General features: G+C 35.0%; 1 protein-coding gene across 4 annotated transcripts; it reads left to right on the top strand.

Annotated features, from left to right (window-relative positions):
- Positions 1-80: 80 nt before the first annotated feature.
- CEP57L1 (centrosomal protein 57 like 1) lies at positions 81-27,995 on the top strand. Of its 4 annotated transcripts, none has more exons than XM_065888955.1 (10): positions 81-247; positions 1,807-1,986; positions 3,148-3,269; positions 17,325-17,441; positions 18,415-18,492; positions 18,986-19,072; positions 23,830-23,907; positions 24,026-24,267; positions 25,289-25,433; positions 27,579-27,995. In XM_065888955.1, the coding sequence occupies exons 1-10, from the start codon at positions 85-87 to the stop codon at positions 27,795-27,797; spliced, it is 1,431 nt and encodes a 476-aa protein (XP_065745027.1). In that variant the 5' UTR covers positions 81-84; the 3' UTR covers positions 27,798-27,995. The 4 variants fall into 4 exon arrangements, with proteins under 4 accessions (XP_065745027.1, XP_065745028.1, XP_065745029.1 ...); XM_065888956.1 differs by having other exon boundaries at positions 85-247; positions 3,196-3,269; positions 23,830-23,958; positions 24,074-24,267; positions 27,579-27,797; XM_065888957.1 differs by having other exon boundaries at positions 85-247; positions 24,074-24,267; positions 27,579-27,797.

The following is a 27,995-nucleotide window of genomic DNA, read 5'->3' as shown; positions in this document are numbered from 1 at the left end:
GTCTAATGTTTTTGTCATTCACATAGGAAAGAATGATGCTATACTGTGCCATTCCTTTATTGGCACAGTACAGAAGTACAGATAATGGATTCTGAATTAATGCACAGTATAGTAGGAAGCTATCTTAAACCTCCAGAAAGAGTGTTTGTTCCATCAATCGCCCAGAGTGATGAATCATCTCAGACTCACTATTCTGTGAACTTAGAAGTTACCTCTCCTAAAATGCTTCATAGTCCAAATAGCCAAGGTAATGCTAATAAAAAATCTTATTTAACATTAGGGGAATGGTACAAAGTATGTTATACAAAACTTTTCATTTTTATATAGAAAATAAGATGATTGTGTATTTAACTAATCTTAGTAAAACTGCTCATTTTGACTCTGTTTCTTAAAGTTTCTATAAACTTAGGTTACTTAACATTTTTTTATTTTGGCTTCTTCAGCTATAAGATGAAAATTAATATAACCAGCTAGGCACATATTACAGGCTTTTCATTAAAACATCATTAGAAAATAGGAAAATACTCTTTGAAGAATAAAAAGTCAGATTTGGAGACTCCTTCTAATAAACAAGATGATTAGAATACTAACAAATTAAGTAGAATTGTCTTATTCAAGGATTAAATTCAGTAGTTTCATATATCTGAAATTACCCTTGAAAATTCTTCATGAATCCAGTACATTGGAGTAACTACAAAATACAAGTATTATAACTTTTAAAATACAAGCTTAGGAGGATCTTAAAATTGAATTAGGAAAACATTTATGACTCCAGGCATACCTACACCATTACAAATTACTTTCTAAGATGATGATAGTCATGTTGTTTTTTAATCTTTTATAATAATGGTTGCCATTATTAAATAGACTGGCTTTGTGGAGCAAAGCAACTGAAGAAATAGTAATCCAAATCAAAAAATAATCTCTAGCAGACATTTTTCTAATTGGATATAAACTATTTGAAAGTTAACTTATAACATTTATTTATATTCCATTTATCTCTAGTTTTTTATAATTTAAAGTTGTAACTGAGAAGAAAATGTAAGACAATATTTGAAAATTTTATAACTCTGAGCTTATCTGAATCATGAAGATATTAATATAGCTGAAAAGAAATCACAGTAGTACATGTGTAACACTTATAATCTTTCAAGCCTGACATCAGTTAAACCACTAGGTTGTAATTTTTTCTTAATGGAAGAAACTATGTTCTATCTCATATGTCCTAATTATTAACATTATATCTTAGACAAAGAAACAATAAATGTTTCTGGTTTGACTGAAACTGAATACATGAAGAACTGAGAAAAACTTTTAACTTTAAACCTAAGTTTCCTTGTTAATTAGTGGGCACTATATTTTAATTTTCTTTATCCATGCTCAGACTCTTATGCCTCCCAACCTTCCTCCCTTTCTCTCCCTCTCTGTCTCTCTGTCTCTGTCTCTCTCTCTCTCTCTCTCCATATACATATATACACACACACACATATATACATATACATATATATATATCTTTTTGCCTTAATTTGAATATATTTATTTTATTAAATTTAGTGATTATTAGCTTTCTCATATCTCAAATTTAGGAAAGTACTAAATACAATCATAAATATATTGTTTTTGTAAGATATGTTAGAATTTGTCCCTCTTTAAAGTTTTGTCATTTTTCTTTTTTATGAGGAATATAAATTACTTATTTTTTTTGGTTCATTAACAAAAACATACTGCTCACTTTTATATGCTACTATGATTGTTAAGTGTTCAAAAATTCTCACTTAAAATATCAGGCAAATTTTTTTTCAACAGCTCTTATTTTAGCCTTAAAAACTCTTCAGGAAAAGATTCATCGTTTAGAGTTAGAGAGAACACAAGCTGAAGATAACCTGAACATTCTTTCCAGAGAAGCAGCACAGTATAAAAAGGCCTTGGAGTATGAAACAAAGGAGAGAAATCTGGCACATGAGGAACTAATAAAGCAGAAAAAAGGTAAGAACATTCAATAGTTCTCAGAAACAAGTGGTTACCAAAGTTTACAACTTAAAAATAATAAGCCCAGTCTAAGAAGATTTACTCAAATATCTTTGTTCTTATATGCATTCCAACGTTGAGGGCTTGTTCTCAGACATTTTGGTATTTGCACTAAATGGATATAATTTTGAAGTTACCTCTATTATATCTGTTATCCCAGTTCATAAATTTTTGAGATTAAAAGAAAAATTAGACAAATTGTGTTTAAGAATTATAATATTTTCAGAATACCAACAAAATGCAATATGTTATTAGCCCATAATACAATAGGAATACTTCATATTTTCACTAGTTTTTTTTAAATTAGAAAATATAAAGCAATACTAGTAATTAAACAACATAAAACAATAAAAATTAACTTAAAAAATTATATTTAACTTAAAAGATTAATTGGAAGAAATGGACAGGTAGGTGGAGGCTTCTGTGGAAATTATGAAAAGGACTTCTGGGCATCTGTTTTAGAGATTTAGAACATAAGTTCTTTATATAATTTCACTTAAAAATTGTGGCTTTTTTTTCCTTGTAACACTACATCACCCTCATAAACAAGGTTCAAATTTGTGTTTCAGCTTATAAATAGAATGAAGAAATAGGGAGGGAAAAAAAAAATCCCAAGGTAATTGGACAAAAGTAGAAGAAAGAACTGAGGAAAGTAACGAATTAAAGAATTAGAACGAGGTTGCTTATTATAAATAGAATTAACTGTGCAGTTAGTAGTCGAGAACAGAGGAAAATGGGAATGGTAGAATGCATATACCTGAGTTTCCTGAAAGAGAAGAAATGTATTGTTAGGAAAGAGACTTTAGGTCCTCTATTTTCCAGATGGTGTTGTTTCCCAGGAAGAGCCAGGTTTTTTGTTATCCCACAGGTCACTGACATCCTTCCTTTTCAGAAGTATGCCCTCTGGGTGTTTATGAGGAGACAACGTTAAATTGGTTATATATAATTAATGAGATACACACAAAATGTATGTTCATAACTTTGGGAGAGTCAATATTTAGAACTAAAGAACTCTTGAACTTTTAGCTGTTGATTGAATTCATAGAATACACTTCTTGTTATAACTCTCTGATCTATGTGATAACTAACTGACTCATTATTACTTTTTCTTTTTCATAGATATAAGTATGCAGTTAAGCTCAGCCCAGTCTCACTGTACCCTTCTAGAGAAACAACTAGAATATACAAAGAGAATGGTTCTCAACGTAGAGCGAGAGAAGAATATGATCCTAGAACAACAGGTGACCATATTTTCTATAGTAATATAATATAATATATATTTTTTGTTGTGTATTTTTTTTTAACAAAGTGAATCAGTTATACATATACATATGTTCCCATATCTCTTCCCTATTGCATCTCCCTCCCTCGCATCCTCCCTATCCCACCCCTCCAGGAGGTCACAAAGCACCGAGCTGATCTCCCTGTGCTATGCGGCTGCTTCCCACTAGCTATCTATTTTACGTTTGGTAGTGTATATATGTCCATGCCTCTCTCTCGCTTTGTCACAACTTACCCTTCCCCTCCCCATATCCTCAAGTCCATTCTCTAGTAGGTCTGTGTCTTTATTCCTGTCTTACCCCTAGGATCTTCACGCCTTTTTTTGTTTCTTAAATTCCATATATATGTGTTAGCAAACAATATTTCTCTTTCTCTTTCTGACTTACTTCACTCTATGACAGACTCTAAGTCTATCCACCTCATTACAAATAGCTCAATTTCGTTTCTTTTTATGGCTGAGTAATATTCCATTGTATATATGTGCCACATCTTCTTTATCCATTCATCCGATGATGGACACTTAGGTTGTTTCCATCTCCGGGCTATTGTAAATAGAGCTGCAATGAACATTTTGGTACATGACTCTTTTGGAATTATGGTTTTATCAGGGTATATGCCCAAGAGTGGGATTGCTGGGTCATATGGTAGTTCGATTTGTGGTTTTTTAAGGAACCTCCATACTGTTCTCCATAGTGGCTGAACCAATTCACATTCCCACCAGCAGTGCAAGAGCGTTCCCTTTTCTCCACACCCTCTCCAGCATTTATTGTTTCTAGATTTTTTGATGATGGCCATTCTGACTGGTGTGAGATGATATCTCATTGTAGTTTTGATTTGCATCTCTCTAATGATTAATGATGTTGAGCATTCTTTCATGTGTTTGTTGGCAGTCTGTATATCTTCTTTGGAGAAATGTCTGTTTAGGTGTTCTGCCCATTTTTGGATTGGGTTGTTTGTTTTTTTGTTATTGAGCTGCATGAGCTGCTTATAAATTTTGGAGATTAATCCTTTGTCATTTGCTTCATTTGCAAATATTTTCTCCCATTCTGAGGGCTGTCTTTTCATCTTATTTATGGTTTCCTTTGCTGTGTAAAAGCTTTGAAGTTTCATTAGGTCCCATTTGTTTATTTTTGGTTTTATTTCCATTTCTCTAGGAGGTGGGTCAAAAAGGATCTTGCTGTGATTTATGTCATACACTGTTCTGCCTATGTTTTCCTCTAAGGGTTTGATAGTTTCTGGCCTTACATTTAGGTCTTTAATCCATTTTGAGCTTATTTTTGTGTATGGTGTTAGGGAGTGTTCTAATTTCATTCTTTTACATGTACCTGTCAAGGTTTCCCAGCACCACTTATTGAAGAGGCTGTCCTTTCTCCACTGTACATGCCTGCCTCCTTTATCAAAGATAAGGTGACCATATGTGCGTGGGTTTATCTCTGGGCTTTCTATCCTGTTCCATTGATCTATCTTTTTCTTTTTGAGCCACTACCATACTGTCTTGATTACTGTAGCTTTGTAGTGTAGTCTGAAGTCAGGGAGCCTGATTCTTCCAGCTCCGTTTTTCGTTCTCAAGATTGCTTTGGCTATTCAGGGTCTTTTGTGTTTCCATATAAATTGTGAAAGTTTTTGTTCTAGTTCTGTGAAAAATGCCAGTGGTAGTTTGATAGGGATTGCATTGAATGTGTAGATTGCTTTGGGTAGTATAGTCATTTTCACAATGTTGATTCTTCCAATCCAAGAACATGGTATATCTCTCCATCTGTTTGTATCCTCTTTAATTTCTTTCATCAGTGTCTTATAATTTTCTGCATACAGGTCTTTTGTCTCCTTAGGTAGGTTTATTCCTAGATATTTTATTTTTTTTGTTGCAGTGGTAGATGGGAGTGTTTTCTTGATTTCACTTTCAGATTTTTCATCCTTAGTGTTTAGGAATGCCAGAGATTTCTGTGCATTAACTTTGTATCCTGCTACTTCATGAAATTCATTGATTAGCTCTAGTAGTTTCCTGGTAGCATCTTTAGGATTCTCTATGTATAGTATCATGTCACCTGCAAACAGTGACAGCTTTACTTCTTCTTTTCCGATTTGGATTCCTTTTATTTCCTTTTCTTCTCTGATTGGTGTGGCTAAAACTTCCAAAACTATGTTGAATAAGAGTGGTGAGAGTGGGCAATCTTGTCTTGTTCCTCATCTTAGTGGAAATGCTTTCAGTTTTTCACCGTTGAGGAGATGTTGGCTGTGGGTTTGTCATATATGGCCTTTATTATGTTGAGGAAGGTTCCCTCTATGCCTATTTTCTGCAGGGTTTTTATCGTAAATGGGTGTTGAATTTTGTCGAAAGCTTTCTCTGCATCTGTTGAGATGATCATGTGGTTTTTCTCCTTCAATTTGTTAATATGGTGTATCACGTTGATTGATTTGCGTATATTGAAGAATCCTTGCATTCCTGGAATAAACCCCAGTTGATCATGGTGTATGATCCTTTTAATGTGCTGTTGGATTCTGTTTGCTAGTATTTTGTTGAGGATTTTTGCATCTATGTTCATCAGTGATATTGGCCTGTAGTTTTCTCTCTTTGTGACATCCTTGTCTGGTTTTGGTATCAAGGTGATGGTGGCCTCATAGAATGAGTTTGCGAGTGTTCCTCCCTCTGCTATATTTTGGAAAAGTTTGAGAAGGATAGGTGATAGCTCTTCTCTAAATGTTTGATAGAATTCGCCTGTGAAGCCATCTGGTCCTGGGCTTTTGTTTGTTGGAAGATTTTTAATCACAGTTTCAATTTCAGTGCTTGTGATTGGTCTGTTCATATTTTCTATTTTTTCCTGATTCAGTCTTGGCAGGTTGTGCATTCCTAAGAATTTGTCCGTTTCTTCCAGGTTGTCCATTTTATTGGCATAGAGTTGCTTGTAGTAATCTCTCATGATCTTTTGTATTTCTGCAGTGTCCGTTGTTACTTCTCCTTTTTCATTTCTAATTCTATTGATTTGAGTCTTCTCCCTTTTTTCTTCATGAGTCTGGCTAATGGTTTATCAATTTTGTTTACCTTCTCAAGAAACCAGCTTTTAGTTTTATTGATCTTTGCTATTGTTTCCTTCATTTCTTTTTCATTTATTTCTGATCTGATTTTTATGATTTCTTTCCTTCTGCTAACTTTGGGGTTTTTTTGTTCTTCTTTCTCTAATTGCTTTAGGTGCAAGGTTAGGTTGTTTATTCGAGATGTTTCCTGTTTCTTAAGGTAGGATTGTATTGCTATAAACTTCCCTCTTAGAACTGCTTTTGCTGCTTCTCATAGGTTTTGGGTCATCGTGTTTCCATTGTCATTTGTATCTAGGTATTTTTTGATTTCCTCTTTGATTTCTTCAGTGATCACTTTGTTATTAAGTAGTGTATTGTTTAGCCTCCATGTGTTTGTATTTTTTTACAGATCTTTTCCTGTAATTGATATCTAGTCTCATAGAGTTGTGGTCAGAAAAGATACTTGATACAATTTCAATTTTCTTAAATTTACCAAGGCTTGATTTGTGACCCAAGATATGATCTATCCTGGAGAATGTTCCATGAGCACTTGAGAAAAGTGTGTATTCTGTTGTTTTTGGATGGAATGTCCTATAAATATCAATTAAGTCCATCTTATTTAATGTATCATTTAAAGCTTGTGTTTCCTTATTTATTTTCATTTTGGATGATATGTCCATTGGTGAAAGTGGGGTGTTAAAGTCCCCTACTATGAATGTGTTACTGTCAATTTCCCCTTTTATGGCTGTTAGTATTTGCCTTATGTATTGAGGTGCTCCTATGTTGGGTGCATAAATATTTACAATTGTTATATCTTCTTGGATCGATCCCTTGATCATTATGTAGTGTCCTTCTTTGTCTCTTCTGATAGTCTTTATTTTAAAGTCTATTTTGTCTGATATGAGAATTGCTACTCCAGCTTTCTTTTGGTTTCCATTTGCATGGAATACGTTTTTCCATCCCCTTACTTTCAGTCTGTATGTGTCTCTAGGTCTGAAGTGGGTCTCCTGTAGACAGCATATATATGGGTCTTGTTTTTGTATCTGTTCAGCCAATCTGTGTCTTTTGGTGGGAGCATTTAGTCCATTTACATTTAAGGTAATTATCGATATGTATGTTCCTATTCCCATTTTCTTAATTGCTTTGGGTTCGTTATAGTAGGTCTTTTCCTTCTCTTGTGTTTCTTGCCTAGAGAAGTTCCTTGAGCATTTGTTGTAAAGCTAGTTTGGTGGTGCTGAACTCTCTCAGCTTTTGCTTGTCTGTAAAGGTTTTAATTTCTCCATCAAATCTGAATGAGATCCTTGCTGGGTAGAGTAATCTTGGTTGCAGGTTTTTCTCCTTCATCACTTTCAGTATATCCTGCCACTCCCTTCTGGCTTGCAGAGTTTCTGCTGAAAGATCAGCTGTTAACCCTATGGGGATTCCCTTGTGTGTTATTTGCTGTTTTTCCCTTGCTGCTTTTAATATGTTTTCTTTGTATTTAATTTTTACAGTTTGATTAATATGTGTCTTGGCGTATTTCTCCTTGAATTTATCCTGTATGGGACTCTCTGTGCTTCCTGGACTTGATTAACTATTTCCTTTCCCATATTAGGGAAGTTTTCAACTATAATCTCTTCAAATATTTTCTCAGTCCCTTTCTTTTTCTCTTCTTCTTCTGGACCCCTGTAATTCGAATGTTGGTGCGTTTAATGTTGTCCCAGAGGTCTGTGAGACTGTCCTCAGTTCTTTTCGTTCTTTTTTCTTTATTCTGCTCTGCAGTAGTTATTTCCACTATTTTATCTTCCAGGTCATTTATCCGTTCTTCTGCCTCAGTTATTCTGCTATTGATCCCATCTAGAGTATTTTTAATTTCATTTATTGTGGTGTTCATCGTTGCTTGTTTCATCTTTAGTTCTTCTAGGTCCTTGTTAAATGTTTCTTGCATTTTGTCCATTCTATTTCCAAGATTTTGGGTCATCTTTACTATCATTATTCTGAATTCTTTTTCAGGTAGACTGCCTCTTTCCTCTTCATTTGTTAGGTCTGGTGGGTTTTTATCTTGCTCCTTCATCTGCTCTGTGTTTTTCTGTCTTCTCATTTTGCTAATCTTACTGTGTTTGGGGTCTCCTTTTTGCAGTCTGCAGGTTCATAGTTCCCATTGTTTTTGGTGTCTGTCCCCAGTGGGTACGGTTGGTTCAGTGGGTTGTGTAGGCTTCCTGGTGGAGAGGACTAGTGCCTGTGTTCTGGTGGATGAGGCTGGATCTTGTCTTTCTGGTGGGCAGGTCCACGTCTCGTGGTGTGTTTTGGGGTGTCTATGGACTTATTATGATTTTAGGCAGCCTCTCTGCTAATAGGTGGGGTTGTATTCCTGTGTTGCTAGTTGTTTGGCATAGGGTGTCCAGCACTGTAGCTTGCTGGTCATTGAGTAAAGCTGGGTGCTGGTGTTGAGATGGAGATCTCTGGGAGATTTTCACCGTTTGATATTGTGTGGTGCTGGGAGGTCTCTTGTGGACCAGTGTCCTGAAGTTGGCTCTCCCACCTCAGAGGCACAGCACTGACTCCTGGCTGCAGCACCAAGAGCCTTTCATCCACACGGCTCAGAATAAAAGGGATAAAAAGTAGAAAGAAAGAATTAGAAGAAGAAAGGAAGGAAGGAAGGAAGAAAGAAAGAAAAAGAAAGAAAGGGAAAGAAAGAAAGAAAGGAGGTAGGGAGGGAGGGAGGAAGGAAGAAAGGAGGGAAGGAAGGAAAAAAGGAAAGAAAGAAGATAAACTAAACTAAAATAAAATAAAATATAATAAAGTTATTAAAATAAAAATTAATTATTAAGAAAAAAGTTTTTAAAAAAAGCAAAACGGACGGATAGAACCCTAGGACAAATGGTGGAAGCAAAGCTATACAGACAAAATCTCACACAGATGCATACACATACACACTCACAAAAAGTGGAAAAGGGGAAAAAAATCATAAACCTTGCTCTCAAAGTCCACCTCCTCAATTTGGGATGATTCGTTGTCTATTCATGTATTCCACAGGTGCAGGGTACATCAAGTTGATTGTGGAGCTTTAATCCGCTGCTTCTGAGGCTGCTGGGAGAGATTTCCCTTTCTCTTCTTCTTTGTTCTCACAGCTCCCAGGGGCTCAGCTTGGATTTGGCCCCGCCTCTGCGTGTAGGTCCCCGGAGGGCATCTGTTGTTCGCTCAGACAGGACGGGGTTAAAGGAGCAGCTGCTTCGGGGGCTCTGGATCACTCAGGCCGCGGGGCGGGGGGCGGGGGGGCGTGGCGAGGCACAGAGTGCGGGATGAGCCTGCGCGGCAGAGGCCTGCGGGACTTTGCACCCGCCTGAGGCACGCCGTGCGTTCTCCCGGGGGAGTTGCCCCTGGATCCCGGGACCCTAGCAGTGGCGGGCTGCACAGGCTCCCCGGAAGGGGGGTGTGGATAGTGACCTGTGCTCCCACACAGGCTTCTTGGTGGCGGCAGCAGCAGCCTTAGCATCTCATGCCCCTCTCTGGGGTCCGCGCTTTTATCCTCGGCTCACGCCCGTCTCTGGAGCTCCTTTAAGCAGCGCTCTTAATCCCATCTCCTCTCGCACCAGGAAACAAAGAGGGAAGAAAAAGTCTCTTGCCTCTTCGGCAGGTCCAGACTTTTCCCCGGACTCCCTCCTGGCTAGCCGCGGTGCACTAACCCCCTGAAGGCTGGGTTCACGCCGCCAACCCCAGTCCTCTCCCTGCGCCCCGACTGAAGCCCGAGCCTCCTATAATATGTTTTTAAAGAATATTTAATGTCATGGGTAGATTGTCATATTAAAAATCTTAAATAGGATATAAAGCTGTATATAGGAAATTTCCAGTTACGGTGATACATACTAGGTCATTTGGACCAACCTTTTTGTAGAGGAAAATACAAAAAACTGGACAGAAAATTAAAAAGAAAGGGAGAGGGGCTTCCCTGGTGGCGCAGTGGTTGAGAGTCTGCCTGCTGATGCAGGGGGCACAGGTTCGTGCCCCGGTCCGGGAAGATCCCACATGCCGCGGAGCGGCTGGGCCTGTGAGCTATGGCCACTGAGCCTGCGCGTCCGGAGCCTGTGCTCCGCAACGGGAGAGGCCACAACAGTGAGAGGCCCGCGTACTGCAAAACAAACAAACAAACAAACAAACAGACAAACAAACAAAAAAAAAAAAAAAAAAAAAAAAAAAAAGAAAGGGAGAGAGAGGAAGAAAGGAAGAAAAGAAAGTACACAAAGGCATTGTAGAGTTAACAAGGTGATGTAAAATCACCAATTCAAAAATCTGTGTGCAGACTTAAATCCAAAGAAGTTGAGCTCTAGAGAGGTTAGTTTCAGGTCCCTTCCTTCTTAGGGCATTTCTGATTCCAGAAGAGTCTGTTGAGAGGCTAAATAATACTTTTGAAAGCCATGTTTATGGGGCTAAGGAAATTAGAGTCCACGGCCTGCCAAGAGTAGGAACTGTGGTATATCTTCTGTGCTCTGAATGCTTTGTAATGGTGAACAAGAAAAAAAACAACCCAGATTACAGCTCTGCTCTAGGTTATCAGAGTAATCCAGAAAATCTTAGTCCCCGAAATTGGATTAAAGTGATCCTGGATGGCTAATGTTCCCAAGGACCTCAAATTATTTCTATATACATCTCTTCTACATAGTGAGAAACTTTCAGTCAAAGATAAACAGGGAGAAGGAGATAAAGTACTATGAAAAGAGATAGCATACATAACAGACTATATAAACACTCTCATAAGTTATCTCCAGCTAGGTACTGGCTCTGGAAGAGGGAGACTAAAATAATTATGCTTGCTAAAATCAAGGAGACAGAAGATAGGAACAAAATTTTCAGTAGAGCATTAGAAACCATAAAATGGCAGAGCAGATTTGAGAAAGAACCAAATAAAAATTGTAGAACTAAGAAATACAGTAAGTGAAATTTAGAACTTAATGGTGGATCTAATAGCAGATTAGTAGAGATAATTAGTGAACTAGATGCTGAAACTGTCCAGATCAATGAAGAGACAAAACAATAGTAAATTTAGAAAAGAGAGTAAGAGGCAGAAGTTAGAGTGAGGTCAAATATATCTGTGATTGGAGTTCCAAAAGGAAAAGAGAAAGAATAGGACAGAAACAATATTTGAAGAGATAATGGCTGGGAATTTTAAAAAATTGATTTAAAAAAAAATCAGACCACAGATTCAAGAAGATAAAACCAAAGTAGGAAAAATAAAAAGAAATAAGACAAGAATAAAATCCTAAAAGCTGCTGGGGGGCGGGGGAAGGGTATGTTCAAAAGGACAGCAATTAAAGTAACAGTGGACTTCTCAACTGAAAATACTGAATCTGGAAGAAAATGGATATAATTAAGGCAGTAAAAGAAAATAACTACCAATCTAGAGTCCAATGCCTGGGGGAAATATCCTTCAGAAATAAAGGTAAAGTGAAGACATTTTAAGACTGACAAAATCTGAGATAGTTTGTTACTAGGAGATACATTCTAAGGAAACACCGAAGGACATTTTTCAGACAGAAGGAAAGGTGTCTTAGATGGAAGGTCAGAGATGCAGGAAGGAATGAAGAACAACGAAGATGGTAAATATATGGGTAAATCTAAATGAATATTGTATAAAACAGCAATAATAATGTTTTATTTATGTATTTAAATATATATAAAGGATTAAAATTAATGAGAACAGAAGCTCATAAATTAGGAACTGGTAAATATAGTTTAACTGTTCTAAGATCTTTGCTTTATGTTGGAAATGGGTAAAGTACCAGTCAATACTGGATTTTAATGGGCAAGAATTTAATAGGTTTTTCAAGGAACTGGAAAAGTGATTCTAAAATTTATATAAAAAGGAAAGGTCCAAGAGTAGCCAAGCTATTCTGAAGAAGAATAAGGTGAGGTCTTACTGTATTGATGCTATCAAAATTAACAGGATAGGGCTTCCCTGGTGGCGCAGTGATTGAGAGTCCGCCTGCCGATGCAGGGGACACAGGTTCGTGCCCCGGTCCGGGAAGATCCCACATGCCGCAGAGTGGCTGGGCCCATGAGCCATGGCCATTGAGCCTGCGCGTCCAGAGCCTGTGCTCTGCAACGGGAGAGGCCACAACAGTGAGAGGCCCACATACCGCAAAAAAATAAATAAAAATTAAAATAAAAATTAACATGGTATTTGTATGGATAGACACCCGAATAAAGGAATAGGATATAGTCAGACACACTTATGTGGAAACTCAATATAAAACAAGGATGCCACTGCAGAACATTGGAGAAAAGTCAGACTTCAGTAAACAGTTTTGGGAAAATTGTTTATCTGTGTGAGAAAAAAAAACAGAAAGAAATTGATCCCTACCATACAGAAAAATCAATTCCAGATGGATTAAAGACTTAAATGTAAACGTTGGAATTTTTAAGAGCAAATACAGAACAATATCCTTATGACCTTGGAGTTAAGGGAGATTTTTTAGGCAAGATGCTAAAAGTAACAAAGCAGTAGAAAAGTGGGCAAAGTTATGAAGAGGCATTTTGCAGGATAAAAGGAATCACAAATGGTCATACATTTATAGAAAACTTGATCAATCTCATTAGTAACCAGGGAAATGCCAGTTAAAAGCACAAGATATCTGTCTATTCACCTATTCACATTTTACCTTATAAAATAACATAGAAATTCCTATGCTAGCTAAATATTGTAGATCAGTGACTTTTAACCATTTTTTAAATGTTTTTATTGAAGTATAATTTACATCTAGTGAAATACACAGGTCTTAAATGTACAGTTCAGTGATTATTGATAAATGAATATGCTCATGTAATCCATAGTCCTACCAAATAACAGAACTTTTTTTTAATAAATTCATTTATTTATTTATTTTTGGCTGCATTGGGTCTTCATTGCTGTGTGCGGGCATTTGCTAGTTGCGGCGAGTGGGGGCCACTTTTCATTGCAGTGTGCAGGCTTCTCATTGTGGTGGCCTCTCCTGTTAACGGAGCATGGGCTCCAGGCACGCAGGCTTCAGTAGTTGTGGCATGTGGGCTTAGTTGTGGCACACAGGCTGTAGAGTGCAGGCTCAGTAGTTGTGGCGCATGGGCCCAGTTGCTCCATGGCATATGGGATCTTCCTGGACCAGGGCTTGAACCTGTGTCCCCTGCATTGGCAGGCAGATTCCCAACCACTGTGCCACCAGGGAAGTCCAACAGAACATTTTTATCACCCCAGAAATTTTCTTATATCTCTGCCAAGTTATTCCCTGTTCTATACCCACCTCCCAACAACACAACTACTATTCTGATTTATTTTACTTCAGATTAAGTTTGCCTGTCCTAGAACTTCATATAAATTGGATCATAGAAAATGTACTTTTTTGTGTCTGGTTCTTTGGTTTAACATAAAGTTTTTTGGATTAATCCATGTTGCTCTATGTATCAGTAGTTCATTCCTTTTATTGCTGTATAGAATTTCATTATATAGATATGCCACAAGTTGGTTATCCATTTTTCTGTTGATGGACATTTGGCTTGTTTGGAGATATTATGAATAAAGTTTGGAGATATTATGAATAAAGCTGCTATGGACAGTTTGGAGATATTATGAATAAAGCTGCTATGGACATTCTTGTACAAATTATTTTGTGACCATATGTTTTAATTTCTCTTGGATAAATAGTAGTAGAATTGCTGAACCACAAGGTAGCATGGTAGTGCTGAACCACAAGGTAGTATGTTTATAAGAAACTGTGAAACTGTTTTCCAAAATATTTTCTTCTAAAAGCTTTTTGTTTTCATTTTTTTTCCTGTGATCCATCTGGAATTAATTTTTGTATGGTGAGAGGAAATATTCAACGTTAAATTTTTTCCATGTGGATGCCCAGTTGTTCCAGCACCACTTGTTAAAAGATTTCTTTTCTCCTGTTGAATTCATTGGGCACCTTTGTCAACAATCAATTGGCAAAGATAGATAAAGTCTGTTTCTGGGACTCTGTATTATCTTTTGGTCTATTCTTACACTAACACCATGTAGCTTTATAATAAGTCTTGAAATCAAGTAGTGTGAATCTTCCAGCTTTGTTCTTTTTGTTGTTATTATAGATCCTTTGCACTTCTATATAAATTTTATAACCAGTGTAACATTTTCTAAAAAAATAAGTCTGCTGAGATTTTGATCGGGATATTGTTAAATCTATAGATCATTTGGGGAAAAATTGATAACTCGAAAATATTGAATCTTCTGATCCATGAACATAGTATATTTCTCTATTATTTCAGTCTTCTTTACTTTCTCTTCATAATGGTTTGTAGTTTCTATGAGAGATCTTGCACATCTTTTGTTAAATTTATCTCTAAGAACTTTGTATTCTTAATGTTATTATGAGCAATATTGGACTTTTGTTTCATTTTTCTATTACTAGCATATAAAAATGTAATTGATTTTTATGTGACTTTGTATCCTGCAGCTTGCTAAATTTATTCTAGTAGTTTTCATATTTTCAAAGGATTTTCTTTATACACAATCATGTCATCTGTGAATAAAGACAGCTTTATTTCTCCTTTTCCAAATTTTTTGGCTTTTATTTCTTTTTCATACTTTATTGCTCTGGCTATTACAGCTAGTGTAGTGTTAATTAGGAGTAGTAAGGACTGACATCTTTGTTTTGTTTCTGATCTTTGGGAGAAAGATGCCAGTCTTTCACTAGGATATTACCTCTAGGTTTTTCATAGTTGTTCCTTATCAAGGTGTGGAAATTACTTTCTATTCTTAGTTTGCTAAAAGCTTTTATTGTGAATGGGTATCAAATTTTGTGAATTGCTTTTTCTACATCTAGTGAAAGGGTCATATGATTTTTTTCACTCCTTCTGTTAACATGCTAAGTTACACCGTTTGATTTTCAAATGTTAACCAACATTGCATTCCTGGTATAGACCCCAATCAATCTTAAAATAGTATTCTTTTTTTACATCACTTGATTCAGTTTGCTAATATTTTGCTTAACTATTTTTGTGCCTTTGTCCATGAGGAATGTTGGTTTGTAATTTTCTTATAATGTCTGGTTTTGGTGTTATGGTTTTGTTGGCCTCATAAAATTAGTTGGGAAGATTCCTTCTTCTATTTTCTGGAAGACCTTGTATAAGAGTAGTATTATTTCCTCCATAAATATTTGATAGAATTCAAATTTGATAGATGCTATCTGGGACTGGAGTTTTCTTTAAATGTAAAGTGTTTTTGAATAATGAATTCAATTTATTTGTAACAGAGATTGGGCTACTCAGATTTTTGTTTCTTCTTGTGTCTTTAGAGAAGTCCCTCTTTCATTCCTGATATTACTAAGTTGTATTTTTGCTCCTTTTAAAATTATCACTCTACCTATCACTTTATCAACTTTATTGATTTTTTCAAAAGAAATTTTTTTTAAGTTCTATTTCATTGATTTCCACTTCATTTTTATTATTTCCTTCCTTCTATTTATGTAGGGTTTAATTTGCTATTTTTTCCCTACCTTTGTATGTTAGAAACTTAGATTATTGAATTTAAAACTTTTATTATTTCTTTTTAAATGTTATACCTTGTGATTAAAACTATCAAGTTCCCTGTAAACATTGCTTTACTTGCATCCCACAGATTTTGATATTTTATATTTTCATTATCTTTCAGCTAAAAATATTTTTTAAGTTCTCTAGTGGTTTCTTCTTATATTCTATTGACTTCTCTTCTTGTACTTTTTCCCTTCTCCTTCTCCTTTTTAGCACCTGCTCTACAGGTTAAAATATGTGTTCTTAACGTACCACAGTCTGCCATGAATTAGTATTTAAACATTCACATGTAATATTAGATCCTTACCACAGTATGCTTCTACTTATCTCCCTTTGTGCTACAGTTTTCATATATTTTATTTCTACATATGTTATATAACTCACAATACATTGTTTTTGTTTCTGCTTTAAATGATCAGTTTTCCTTTAAAGAAAATTAAGAAACAAGGAGATATTTATCCACATTTTTACCATTCCCAGTGCTTTTTATTTCTTTATGTAGAATCAATTTTTCATCTAGTGTCATTTCCTTTAGTCTGAAGTACTTCTTTTAAAAGTATGCTGGGAATTCTCTTAGCATGATTTTGTCTGGAAAAGGCTTTATTTCACCATCATTGGTGAAGGATAGTTTCACTGGATATAGAATTCTAGTTGATGCTTTTTTTCTTTTAGCACATTAAAGCTGTTCTCTCAATTGTCCTCTGGATTTCATAGTTTCTAATGAGAATTGTTATCTTCATTCCTCTGTGCATAATGTGTTATTTCTCAGGCTGCTTTTTTTTCCTTTTATCACTGGTTTTCCACCATTTGATAATGTGCCCAAATGGGGTTTTCTTTGTATTTATTCTGCTTGGGTTATTTTTTGTTTGTTTGCTTTAGATTCTTGAATATGTTAGTTAATATTTTTCATCAAAATTGGAACATTTTTAGCCATTATCCTTCAAATAATTATCCTTGTCTGACTTCTCTCTCCTCTCATTCTATAACTCCAATTGAATGTTAGACCACAGGTCACCAAGACTCTATTTATTGGTTGTTTCAGGTTTTTGTTTTTTAATAGACTATATTTTAGAGCAGTTTTAAGTTAATAAAAGATAGTTCTCTGTATGTTTTATTCCTCTGATAGTTACTTTGCTATGTTATAGTTAGAGAGGGGGTAAATCAGTGACTGGTTTGGTCACCTTGTGAATAACACCTTTATTTATTTAATACACGTTTCACTGATGATGTTTTCCATAGTAAGAAATACTATATAAAGATACATAGAAGATTTTGTTCCATTGATCTAATATCTTTTTTTACACATTTTATTTGTTTTTTAAAAGTATTTTATTTTCTTGTTTTTTGTTCATAAGCACCTAAAGTATGTACATGTATGTGCGTGTTTCTTATGACAGATTTATATTATACTTTGAATTCTTAGAAATTGTATTACTCTTGAGCCATTGGCATCACTTGCCAAACTTAGGTTTTGTTTTTTTCCTTTCCAGGCCCAGCTTCAAAGGGAAAAAGAACAGGATCATATGAAGCTGCAAGCAAAACTTGAAAAGCTTGACGTCTTAGAAAAAGAATGTTTTAAACTTACAACAACTCAGAAAACTGCTGAGGTAAGCTTCTACTTGTTTCTTTGAAGTGGTGATGCCAGGAATAAATCTTTAGTGTTAAGTATAATTACACTGTATGTGAATATGCAGTAAAATTAGATTCGTAAAACTTCATTAACAACTTTTAGTAATCCAGATATGAATTCCTGCCTATAGAGATGAAAAGTTAATATATTCTATCACAGCATGAATGAGCTTGCCTTTTGATGTGAAATTGTAGTTTTGGTTTCTTCTGCAATGGCAGAACATTTTCATTTGTTAAGTAATTTACCTAAAGGATATTGAAAAGATTGCCTTTCACCACTTACAATTAAGTTAAGCCTATTCTAGATCCTGTCCTGAAATACCCTCTCCTTTTCCACCCAAATCCTATCCATTTCATAGGACTTTCTCCCAGTCCTGCTTCCTCTGTGAAGCCTTCCTTGAGTTTTCCAACACTCAGGAAGCTCACCCTTTGAAATAGTACTGTCTTCCTATTCTACACTACACCATGGATATAAGATGAAATACTTATGTGTATAAGGTTATACAGTATATACATGGTATGAGTCAAATCATATCATTTCATGTATATTACTGTTGTTTCCCTAAGTACAGCATAAATAGACGTTTGTTGTAATTTGTCTATATTTTGAATGAAACATTGAGACCCAAGACTATAATTGTTTGACGTTCTAGACCTTTAAAACCTCCCAATTTTTCATTATTATGATTTTGTTGATGAAAGTTAAAAGAGCCTATGCATATACATTCTTTGCTTTTCCTTTTTTCTTCTTGTATATAATAGCAGGTAAAGAAGCATAGGAAGAAAGCCAAGAAAAATTTAGCATCTTTTGCCATTCCTTTTTCTTACTTTCTGCTTTAATTTACCAAACTATCAAGAATCAATACCCTAAGGACTCTATTTGGAAAAGGAATATAAGATATTTGGCTTTAGTTTTTGTATAATAATCCTAGATTTTTTATTCTTTTGCAGGGCAAGATTAAGCATTTAGAGGAAAAACTAAAGGAAGAAGAACATCAGCGTAAGCTCTTTCAAGACAAAGCTTCTCAGGTAAATAGAGCACTATATCATCTATCACATTAAAATCATGTACGTTTTATTGTACTTTATTAACTGAAGCCTGTATTCTAGACTCTAATTTCTGCTTCCTAGCTTGTTACTTTTTGTCTTATTTTGCTATAATACTGAAGTTCTCAATAAGTCAGCCAGTATATTTATATACTTGGATGTATTGCCAAGAGATCTTTTGGTCTTTTGAAATTCTGACAAACATATATATATTCTCAGTTGAAACAATTCCTGCTATAGATTGTTTTCAGTTTGAGATATATAAAATAATTCATTCTCTTAAAAACAGAAAATGATTGTAATTACCAGTAGACCTGGTAACTTTTTCACACAAAAAATAGTGTTTGAGGTTTTCTTTTCTTCCTCAAAAAACATTTTGTCTTTATAAATTGAGATCTGATCCTCATTATAATGTTTTTGAAGAAGAAGGAACTTGTTAAAAATCAATTTAATACATTTTTTTTCAATATTGTAGCTTCAAACTGGACTTGAAATCAGTAGAATTTTGATGTCTTCCATATCAAATCCAAAGCGCTCCAAGGAAAAGAAGAAATCTTCAAAGGTATACAAACACTTTATTCTTATCTTGCTAATACTTATTTCTTGCTAATACTTATTTCTTCACCCTTTTAATATTTATACATATCCATTTCCAAAAAAATTTGAAAAGATTTATAATACAAGACAGTGCTTTGAAATGGGCATAAAAACATGAGTTTTGGGGTGTGAGGACAGAAAATTCCATAAACCTAGGTTAAAGAAAGTTAACAGCAGTTGAGTGCAAAACCTAGCTCTGAGTTTTCTTAACAGCCAAAGCAAAAAGGAGCATATAATAGGCAGTACATCTATCTTTGTGAAATAACAATAAGCCTTCCAGTTTTTCTAGAAAGACAAACATTTTCCTAGTACTAAACTGTTAGAGAAATGTACTTTGGATACTTTACGAAAGAGGCAGTAAACAACACAATAGATACTGACAAGCACAATAGATCCTGGAAGCAATTTTATATAATATATGCACAATAAAAAGACAAAGATACAGTATTAAATTATATTGTATTATAAATTATAGTCATTTCTCTAGGTAAATTATTTATTTTTTTCTGTGCTCATAGCCTTTGGATTTGCCTAAAAATAAAGATTGGGGAAGTACTTTATAGATTTACCAATAATATTTTGTTTAGATGAGTTGATGTTTGGGGTTTATTATATTAAACTTTCTTATTTATAATGGTAAGAAAGAAGATGTTAATCCCTTTTAATCTCATGATTCTGAAATTATAGTTTTGATGACCATCATTACTGTTTACTCAATATGCATGTAGTGTTTGTGTGTGTTCTTTGCTGTGGGAACCAAGCATGCTATTTGCAAGTTCTGGCCACTGCCATAGGCTCACCCTATGGATACGATAATGGAGGAAACGTTATACTTAACTTTAGCTAGTCATTTATTCCATAAATAAGAGTTACTATTTAATAGTTTGGCTGCATTTTTCACAGATTTTTTCTTTCAAAGAATTTGCAAAATACGGTAATGAAAAACATTTTCCCAATGCAATTTATGTTGATTTTTTAGCTTATTTCCTTCCTCAAGTATGTTTTCTTTCTTGTCTCTACAGGAAGATTAGAAGCTGCAAAGCCAAATAGAAAATCACTATAAGTAATTTGCAAGTGGAAAAATTATTGACTTAATTTTGTATTTGTGTTTTATGGCATCCTTTGATGAATTAGTGGAAAAAAAATTTTAATAAGGTACAGGGAGAAACAAGGTAAAAGAAATGAAGGAAAGAAAAGGTAGCTGCTGGAAGAAAAGAAAAAGTAATTAACAGCAAAATCACTTTTAAAAAGTAGTTAGTTCAAGTCCCAAGTTCATAGGATCTGCCTGTAATAATGCCTCCCTTTAAAGATGGCAGGGACACTTAGTTGCTTGCTGAAGGTAGGATCTGATTTTGAGACCTCTATGAGAGTCCTGCTTGTCTCACTGACACTCCATATCCTGAATGTAGTTCATTCAATTCATACATCTTGATTTACATAGACTAGTACCTTTAGGTAGTAAAAAGATAACACAGGAATTTACAGAGAGGCAGATAAATATACAAATATAAGACAGAGTATAATAAAAACTTAATGGAGGTATAAACAAAGTATTGTGGTGCTGTATAGATAAAGAATATGTGAAGGGGTCATGCAAGAAGCAGCATTAAAGGCAGCCTTGGAAAATTAGTAAGTATTGATAGAGATGAGGAGAAGTGTTTTACAGTCTGAGAGTATAGTTGGTTTTTCCACGAAACGATAAGAAATTGTCCAGTACTGGGTGTGAGATGGTGTCATATGAGACTGAAATTGAAAATATAGCTTGAGGTGAGATTATGACTGATCTTCAATGCCATGTTAAGAATTTGAACTTTTATTCCTATAAGTCATTGGGAACCATTGAAGGCTTGTAGGCAAATGATTAGAGCTATACTTCTAGATGGTAAGCGACAACAGTATAAGGTGAGCTTGGAAGTAAAGAATCAGGCTGTTTGAATGTGGTAAGCAAGATGATGGAAGCCTTTCCTGTGATGTTTTCATTATTCTCTTAAAAGGTTAGACTGTAATCAATCAGAGATCTCATCCAATATAGTAACTAAAAGAATTAAATTTCTTTTACTCTTAATTATAACTGCTTGAAATAGCCTTAGACCAGACCATTGTTTTCCATTACTTGAAATTACCATTCCTGAAGTACAGAGGTTGAATGATTGTCCAGGTTCACCAAGCAACTCTGAGTGAATAAGAACTGACTCACAAACTTGTGATTTCTCTACCTCTAAGCCATTTTACTTCTTTAATTTTCAGGGAAAAAAATTGAATGTTTATAATAGTTAAGATATCTAAATTTTCATTTAGAGTTGGGAATATTTTGTTTTCATTATGGAATATGCTCAGTTTATTGATTATTCTCTTGGTGAAGTGTTAACTAGAGTGACCAATTCACCCCAGTTTGCCTGTGACTTTCCTGGTTTTAGTACTGAAAATCCTGTATCATGGGCAAATTGAGACAATTGGCCACCCTAGTTCAATCCTTCCTACAAAAATAGTGAAATCATTTAAGAAAGTAGTTCAGCAGGGCTTTCCTGGTGGCGCAGCGGTTGAGAGTCTGCCTGCCGATGCGGGGGACACGGGTTCGTGCCCCGGTCCGGGAAGATCCCACATGCCGCGGAGCGGCTGGGCCCGTGAGCCATGGCCGCTGAGCCTGCGCGTCCGGAGCCTGTGCTTCGCAACGGGAGAGGCCACAGCAGTGAGAGGCCCGCGTACCGCAAAAAAAAAAAAAAAAAAAAAAAAAAGAATGTAGTTCAGCAGTGTCTTTTTAAAAATGTTTCATGAAGTATACATAACAAAAAATGTCTGCTCGAAGGATAATAATGAAATTAGCACTTGGTATACTGACCACCCAGCTTAAGAAATAGAACATTACCAGCACTGTTAAGCCCCAGCATATATCTCTCCTAAATTGTATTCCCTCCGTCCAAGGATTAACCACAATTCTGATTTTGCTTTTATCATCCTCTGGCTTTTAAAAAAATAATTACTTTGCCAAATAAGTATTCCTAAGAAATACATGTTTTAGGGTTATGCTTTGAACTTTATGTAAATGGACTTATTCTGTTCGTGTTCTTCAGCAGCTTTCTTTTTTTTTTTTTTTTTTTTCAGCAGCTTTCTTTTTCCACTCAGCATTAAGTTTATGAGATTCTTCCAATTGATGCATATACCTATGGTTTGCTGCTTTTTATTGCTAAAAATATTTTTTCCTTTCTCCTTTCAGTGATCATTTGGTTTGTTTCTCACTTTTTGTTATTATAAAAAACACTGTTAAGAACTTTCTTGTTCATACCTCTTGGTGCATGTGTTCAGGGGTTTCTCTAAGATGCTGGGCCATAAGTGTTATGCACCTTAGCTTTACGAGATAATGTCCAAAGTGATTGGACCAGTTTATGTTCCAATCAGCAGTTACCATTGTTCCATATCCTAACCATAAGTGTCTATTTTTGTTTTTCACTTTTTATTTTGAAAAATTATATATTCACAGGAGATAACAAAAAAATATAAAGGGAGGTCCCATGTATCTTCAGCCAGTTTTCCCCAATGGTAACATCTTTCATAAATATAGTATAAAGTCCAGGAAATTGAAATTGGTACAATACACAGAACTTATGGAGATTTCAGTAGTTTTTTATTCACTTAGTTGTGTGTGTATATGTATGTGTGTGTGTGAGTATATGTAGTTTTATATAGTTTTATCACATGTGTATATTCATGTAACCATCACCACAATGAAGATACAGCACTATTCCACCTCTATAAGGTTTCTTCATTCCATTCCTTTATAGTTACACATCATCCTGCTCCCTAACCCTTAGCATTTTCTAATCTGTTTACCATCTCTATAATTTTATTTCATGAATGCTATATAAATATAATCATACAGTATGTAACCTTTTTTTAAAAAGATTTATTTATTTTTGACTGCGTTGGGTCTTCGTTGCTGCATGTGGGCTTTTCTCTAGTTGCGGCTAGTGGGGGCTACTCTTCATTATGGTGTGGGGGCTTGTTGCTGTGGCTTCTCTTGTTGAGGAACATGGGCTCTAGGCAAACGGGCTTCATTGTGGCACGTGGGCTCAGTAGTTGTGGCGCACGGGCTTAGTTGCTCCGCGGCATATGGGATCTTCCGTGACCAGGGCTCGAACCCATGTCCCCTGCATTGGCAGGTGGATTCTTAACCACTGCACCACCACGGAAGCCCAGTATGTAACCTTTTGAGAGGCTTTTTTTGCTCAGCCAATTCCCTTGCAATCCACCCAAGTATTAATACATTTTTAAAAGTTTCTGTGTAGTATTCCATGTTATGGATGTGCCACAGTTTAACCATTTACCTATTGAAGGATATTTGGATTGTTTTTAGTTTTAGGCGATCACAAATAAAGCAGTTATAAACATTTGTATACGGGTTTTTGTGTGAACATAAGTTTTCATTTTTCTGGGATAAATGTCTAAAAGTGCAATTGCTAAATCATATGATAACTACATGTTTAGTTTTATAAGAAACTTCCAAACTGTCTTCCAAAGTGCCTGCATTATTTTGTGCATATGAGTGATCTGGTTTCTCCACATCCTTGCCAGCATTTGGTGGTGTCACTTTTTTTTTTGGCTGTTCTAATAGGTGTATAGTGATGTTTCATTGTAACTTGCATTTTCCTAATGGCTAATAATGTTGCATTTGATAAATGTCTTTTTAAATATTTTTTGTTTACTTTTTCCCTTGTCAATATTTAGAAAACTAAATGTTTAAAGAGAGGACCACCTCAGCAAATTTATTCAAAGTTTGGATCACTGCCTATTGTGGCTGAGAAGGTGAGAGGGGGAAAAATGAGGATACTTGGTCAGATAAACTCAGGCTTTGTTGTAAGTGCTATTTAAATGCCATCAGTTATTTAAAATCATTCTCAGCTATTTCTTTTCCCCCCCGAAGTCTGCCAGTGCAGGCCATTCCAGGAATGCAAGTACCCAAAACCTGCAGACAATGCAACATTACAGGCCACATAGCCTTCAGAAACTGGCTGAAGTTTCTGAACCTAGATGTCTCTACAAGCCTTCTAAATCAACTTCTCAATGTGAAGCTGTACCTTCTGACTCAGAAAAGTCCATTTCCATTTGTAACAATTTGTCTGAACTTTTGATGGCAATGCAAGATGAGCTGGACCAAATGACTATGTAAGTATTTATCAGAAGAAGTAGCAAGATATTTAGGTATCTTTTTTTCTTCTCAGTCTTTCAAACAATGCCACTTATAAATTCTTAAAAGTCTTACTTAGCCATTTGGATTTATTTTGATCTACAGATTTGTTGTCATTGATTTTTCATTATATTTGTTGTATTTAAATTGCATTTTTATTATCTATGTGTAATTACTACTTTTTCCAATTTAAAGTGTTTCTGTATTCCCAAGATCTGAACTGATAGACAAATATTTCTGTCATTCTAACAAATGGAGTCTGGTGACCTTAAATTGTAACTCACAAATACTTTTATAAGAAAGATTCTCCATTTGTTTTTTATAATCTTTTTAGTTAAATGAATGATTTCATTAGACAAATAGGAAAGCAATTTCTTGTTTTAGATTCTGGCTGGTCTGCATTACAAGTTTGAAGCATCCATAGTAAACAATATTCTTTATGGGATATATATTTTAAGCTTCAAGTTTAAATATATATTCAACAAAAATTCCAGAAAATATGTGATTTGGGCGGCCAGCTAGTTGAACTAAGACCTCTGTAGAAGATATAACTAGTTCTATTGGCAGTTTTTCTTTGAGTAACCTATCACCAAATCTAGGGATTTCTCAGGCAAATACTTCTATAGCTGGAATTCTTCCACAGATTCTACATTAAGAATTCCAAACTTGGAATGAAAAAGAGTCCCTTAATGCCTCTAGCTAAGGACATCAGAATATTTTACTACATTTAACTGTAAACATCAAGGATTCAGACCTTTTTTTTAAGATTCTTTAAGGTCCTAAGTCTAATATATTTCTAAATATGTCTAATCTCAAATCATAAGAGCCTGTTTGTAATTACCATAGATTTAATTTGATAACCCTACAGAAAGAGACTGTCTTTGAAGGTTAATATTTAACTCTGATTAAAATTTATGATTGAACAGAATATTGTCTAATTGTGACAAAGACATATACTATAAACTGTAATAGTGCTTGATATTTGCTTTTCTTTCATAGGGAGTACCAAGACCTGCTGAATCAAATGAAAGAAACTGAAAGCCAATCAGTCTGTGAAAACATAGAATGTGAACTAGAATATTTAGTCAAGAAAATGGAAATTAAAGGAGAACAAATTTCTAAACTAATGAAGCATCAAGACAATGTAAGAGGCTTTAGTAAAAGATTTTAATGAAAAGATAATGTATCTGGATTCAGTGTTATACCTCTGTATGACCTTCCAAATTTGAGGCCTGTATGTATGGCTTAGAGAAAAGATGATAGATAGGAATCCCTTAGGCTTATTATAGAGTCATCTGTCCATTGAAATAACATGGCCTCCTATGTAACTCTCCAAGATAATACAAAGAAAAGGAAACAAGGAAATTTAGTTCTGGGAAATTCTCTGGTGGTCCAGTGGTTAGGGCTCGGCCCGTTCATTGCTGGGGCCCAGGTTCAATCCCTGGTTGGGGAACTAAGATACTGCAAGCCTCATGGTGTGGCCAAAAAAAGAAAAGAAAAGAAAGTTTAGTTATGTATTCAAAAATAAGTTTGGGAAAGTTAAGAGGTAGGCTAGATTTGCTTTACAGCTCTCCCAGTTATCCTTTTAGCATTCTTTCCCCTTATCCCTCTCTTCCCTAATGCCTTAATAAGCCCCTTATGTCAACAGGTGTCTAATGCATATATAAACCTGGCTTCTGAAGCAGTACCCCAACTCTAAAACTGCTATTTCCAGTTTCCCAGAACAAGCTATGCTGTGTTCCATTCCCTGGGGACCTGTGCTCACCTAGCTCTAGAGGGGTGATGAGGGGGACTCTATCCTTGTGTGTAAATTCTTAACAGCTAAGAATGGCATAACAGTTTTAATATTTTAATGAAAAAATCATGGAATATTATACTTTATCCCAAGACAATGACTCCATTCTTAGTACGATTATGCTACTGGAACAGAAAGCAGAGAAAATCTTTCCAGGAACCCTCAGGTCATATCATGTAGCTATCTGCCTATGGAATAATCAGCATTCATATAAGTTGGTGATATATTAACCTCACAATTAAGCCTTCCCCACTTTTATAGGAAAGTAATAAAGAATGCAGAATTTTACTGCCTTTACTCTTCTATGGCCAATAAAGAAAGAAAGAAGGAAATGAAATTTTGAAGCAAACATTTTCACTTTACTGGCTTTTAAGTCTATAGTAAGTAAATTTTTTGTATGATTGTGTTAGGGTGAAGATTATATAACTTGTATACTTTCTTAGAATCACACAGGAGAAACTTGAAAGGAATAGAAGAATAGTCTTTTTTTTTTAATTTAGGAAGTGTGTACATAATATTTTGAAAATATTATTTATATTCCAAAGTAACTATAGCAGTATAAAATTTCAAGCATTTTTAGACAAATAGAACACCAGATACTTAGCCAATGTCTAGACCAGCTCTACAAATTAGGCTGTGCTTAAGTGAAATAGATTAAGTAATGGAGGGAATTCCCTGGCGGTCCAGTGGTTAGGATTCTGCGCTTCCACTGCAGGGGGCACAGGTTGGATCCATGATTGGGGAGCTAAGCCGTGTGGCCTGGCCAAAATAAATAAATTAATTTAATTAAATAAATATTTAAAAATTTTAAAAAGATTGAGTAATGGACTGGACTTTGAAGAAATAGGTTTTGACTAGTTTATAAGTTTTGTTTTGTTTGATTCTGTCTACCCAATCATTACTAGATACTCCTCAATGAGATAAAGTTATTCCTTTGCCTTTTTTTTTAAACTGGCATTCAGTAGTACTTTAAATTCATGAATACTTTAAATTAAAAAAAAATATATATATATAGACTCTATAAACTTGATGTCCATTCCTAGCACCAAATCTTCGCTTTGTTGTTAATATCACCTGAAAGGTCCTTCTCTCACCTCCCTGTTCTGCAGATTTTTCCCATTTCATATCTTACATAAACATTCCTTCCTCTCAGCTTCTCCAGCCCACATTGATCTTGTCCTACTTTTAGCCTTCTCAGATATATACTTTTTGTCCTACTCAAAGTTATTGTGGCTTGAATTATTCTCTAGTTGTCACATATATGCTTTGATTTCACTAATAAGAGCAGTAAACTCCTTGAAAGCAAAGATTGTTTTATTCATTATATTTCTATCTAACTAGCACAGTGTTAGGCATGTAATAGGTATTCAATAAATAAAGACTTAACAAACTTTTTAATTTCACATAATCTTTAAACCATCAATCCAATCCATCTACTGTAAGGTATATTTTAAGTATATTTTTCACTAAAATGTTCGATTTTTTTCTCTCCAGGTCCGCAAACTGCAGCAAAAGGTTCAGAATTTGAAGATAAGTGAAGCTTCAGCTATTCAGAAAGAAGATAGCAACTGTAAAGGATCAAAGAACATAAAAAATAGCCCCAGAAAATGTTTGCTAACTAACTCTCCTCAAAATAACAGCAACTTTCGTCCAATACGAGTCCATAATCTTCAAATGAAATTGAGAAGAGATGATATCATGTGGGAACAGTAACACAGTAGCAAAACTGTCACCTTAAATGAACTTTGTCAGTGAGATCTTGAACTATCTAAAGTGGTTTTAATTTAATATACCTTTATGAAATTTTGAATTATGTTTCTAGCCTCTATAAAGTGTCAAATTGTAGTATTTTAAAATTAGTGCCTAATGACCTCCTAAGAGCCCCAAATAATAAATGATTGCATTCTTGTT

This window comes from Phocoena phocoena, chromosome 12, assembly GCF_963924675.1.
Source record: "Phocoena phocoena chromosome 12, mPhoPho1.1, whole genome shotgun sequence".
NCBI classification, from domain to species: Eukaryota; Metazoa; Chordata; class Mammalia; order Artiodactyla; family Phocoenidae; genus Phocoena; species Phocoena phocoena.
This window is presented reverse-complemented; position numbering and strand designations above follow the sequence as displayed.

What these genes read in the sequence shown, in the direction of transcription:
- CEP57L1 (XM_065888954.1), top strand. Translation starts at nt 85, where the DNA reads ATGGATTCTGAATTAATGCACAGTATAGTAGGAAGCTATCTTAAACCT. An exon ending in ACTAATAAAGCAGAAAAAAG is followed by an intron (nt 1,987 to 3,147) that starts GTAAGAACATTC and finishes TCTTTTTCATAG; the next exon opens with ATATAAGTATGCAGTTAAGC. An exon ending in CAACTCAGAAAACTGCTGAG is followed by an intron (nt 17,442 to 18,414) that starts GTAAGCTTCTAC and finishes ATTCTTTTGCAG; the next exon opens with GGCAAGATTAAGCATTTAGA.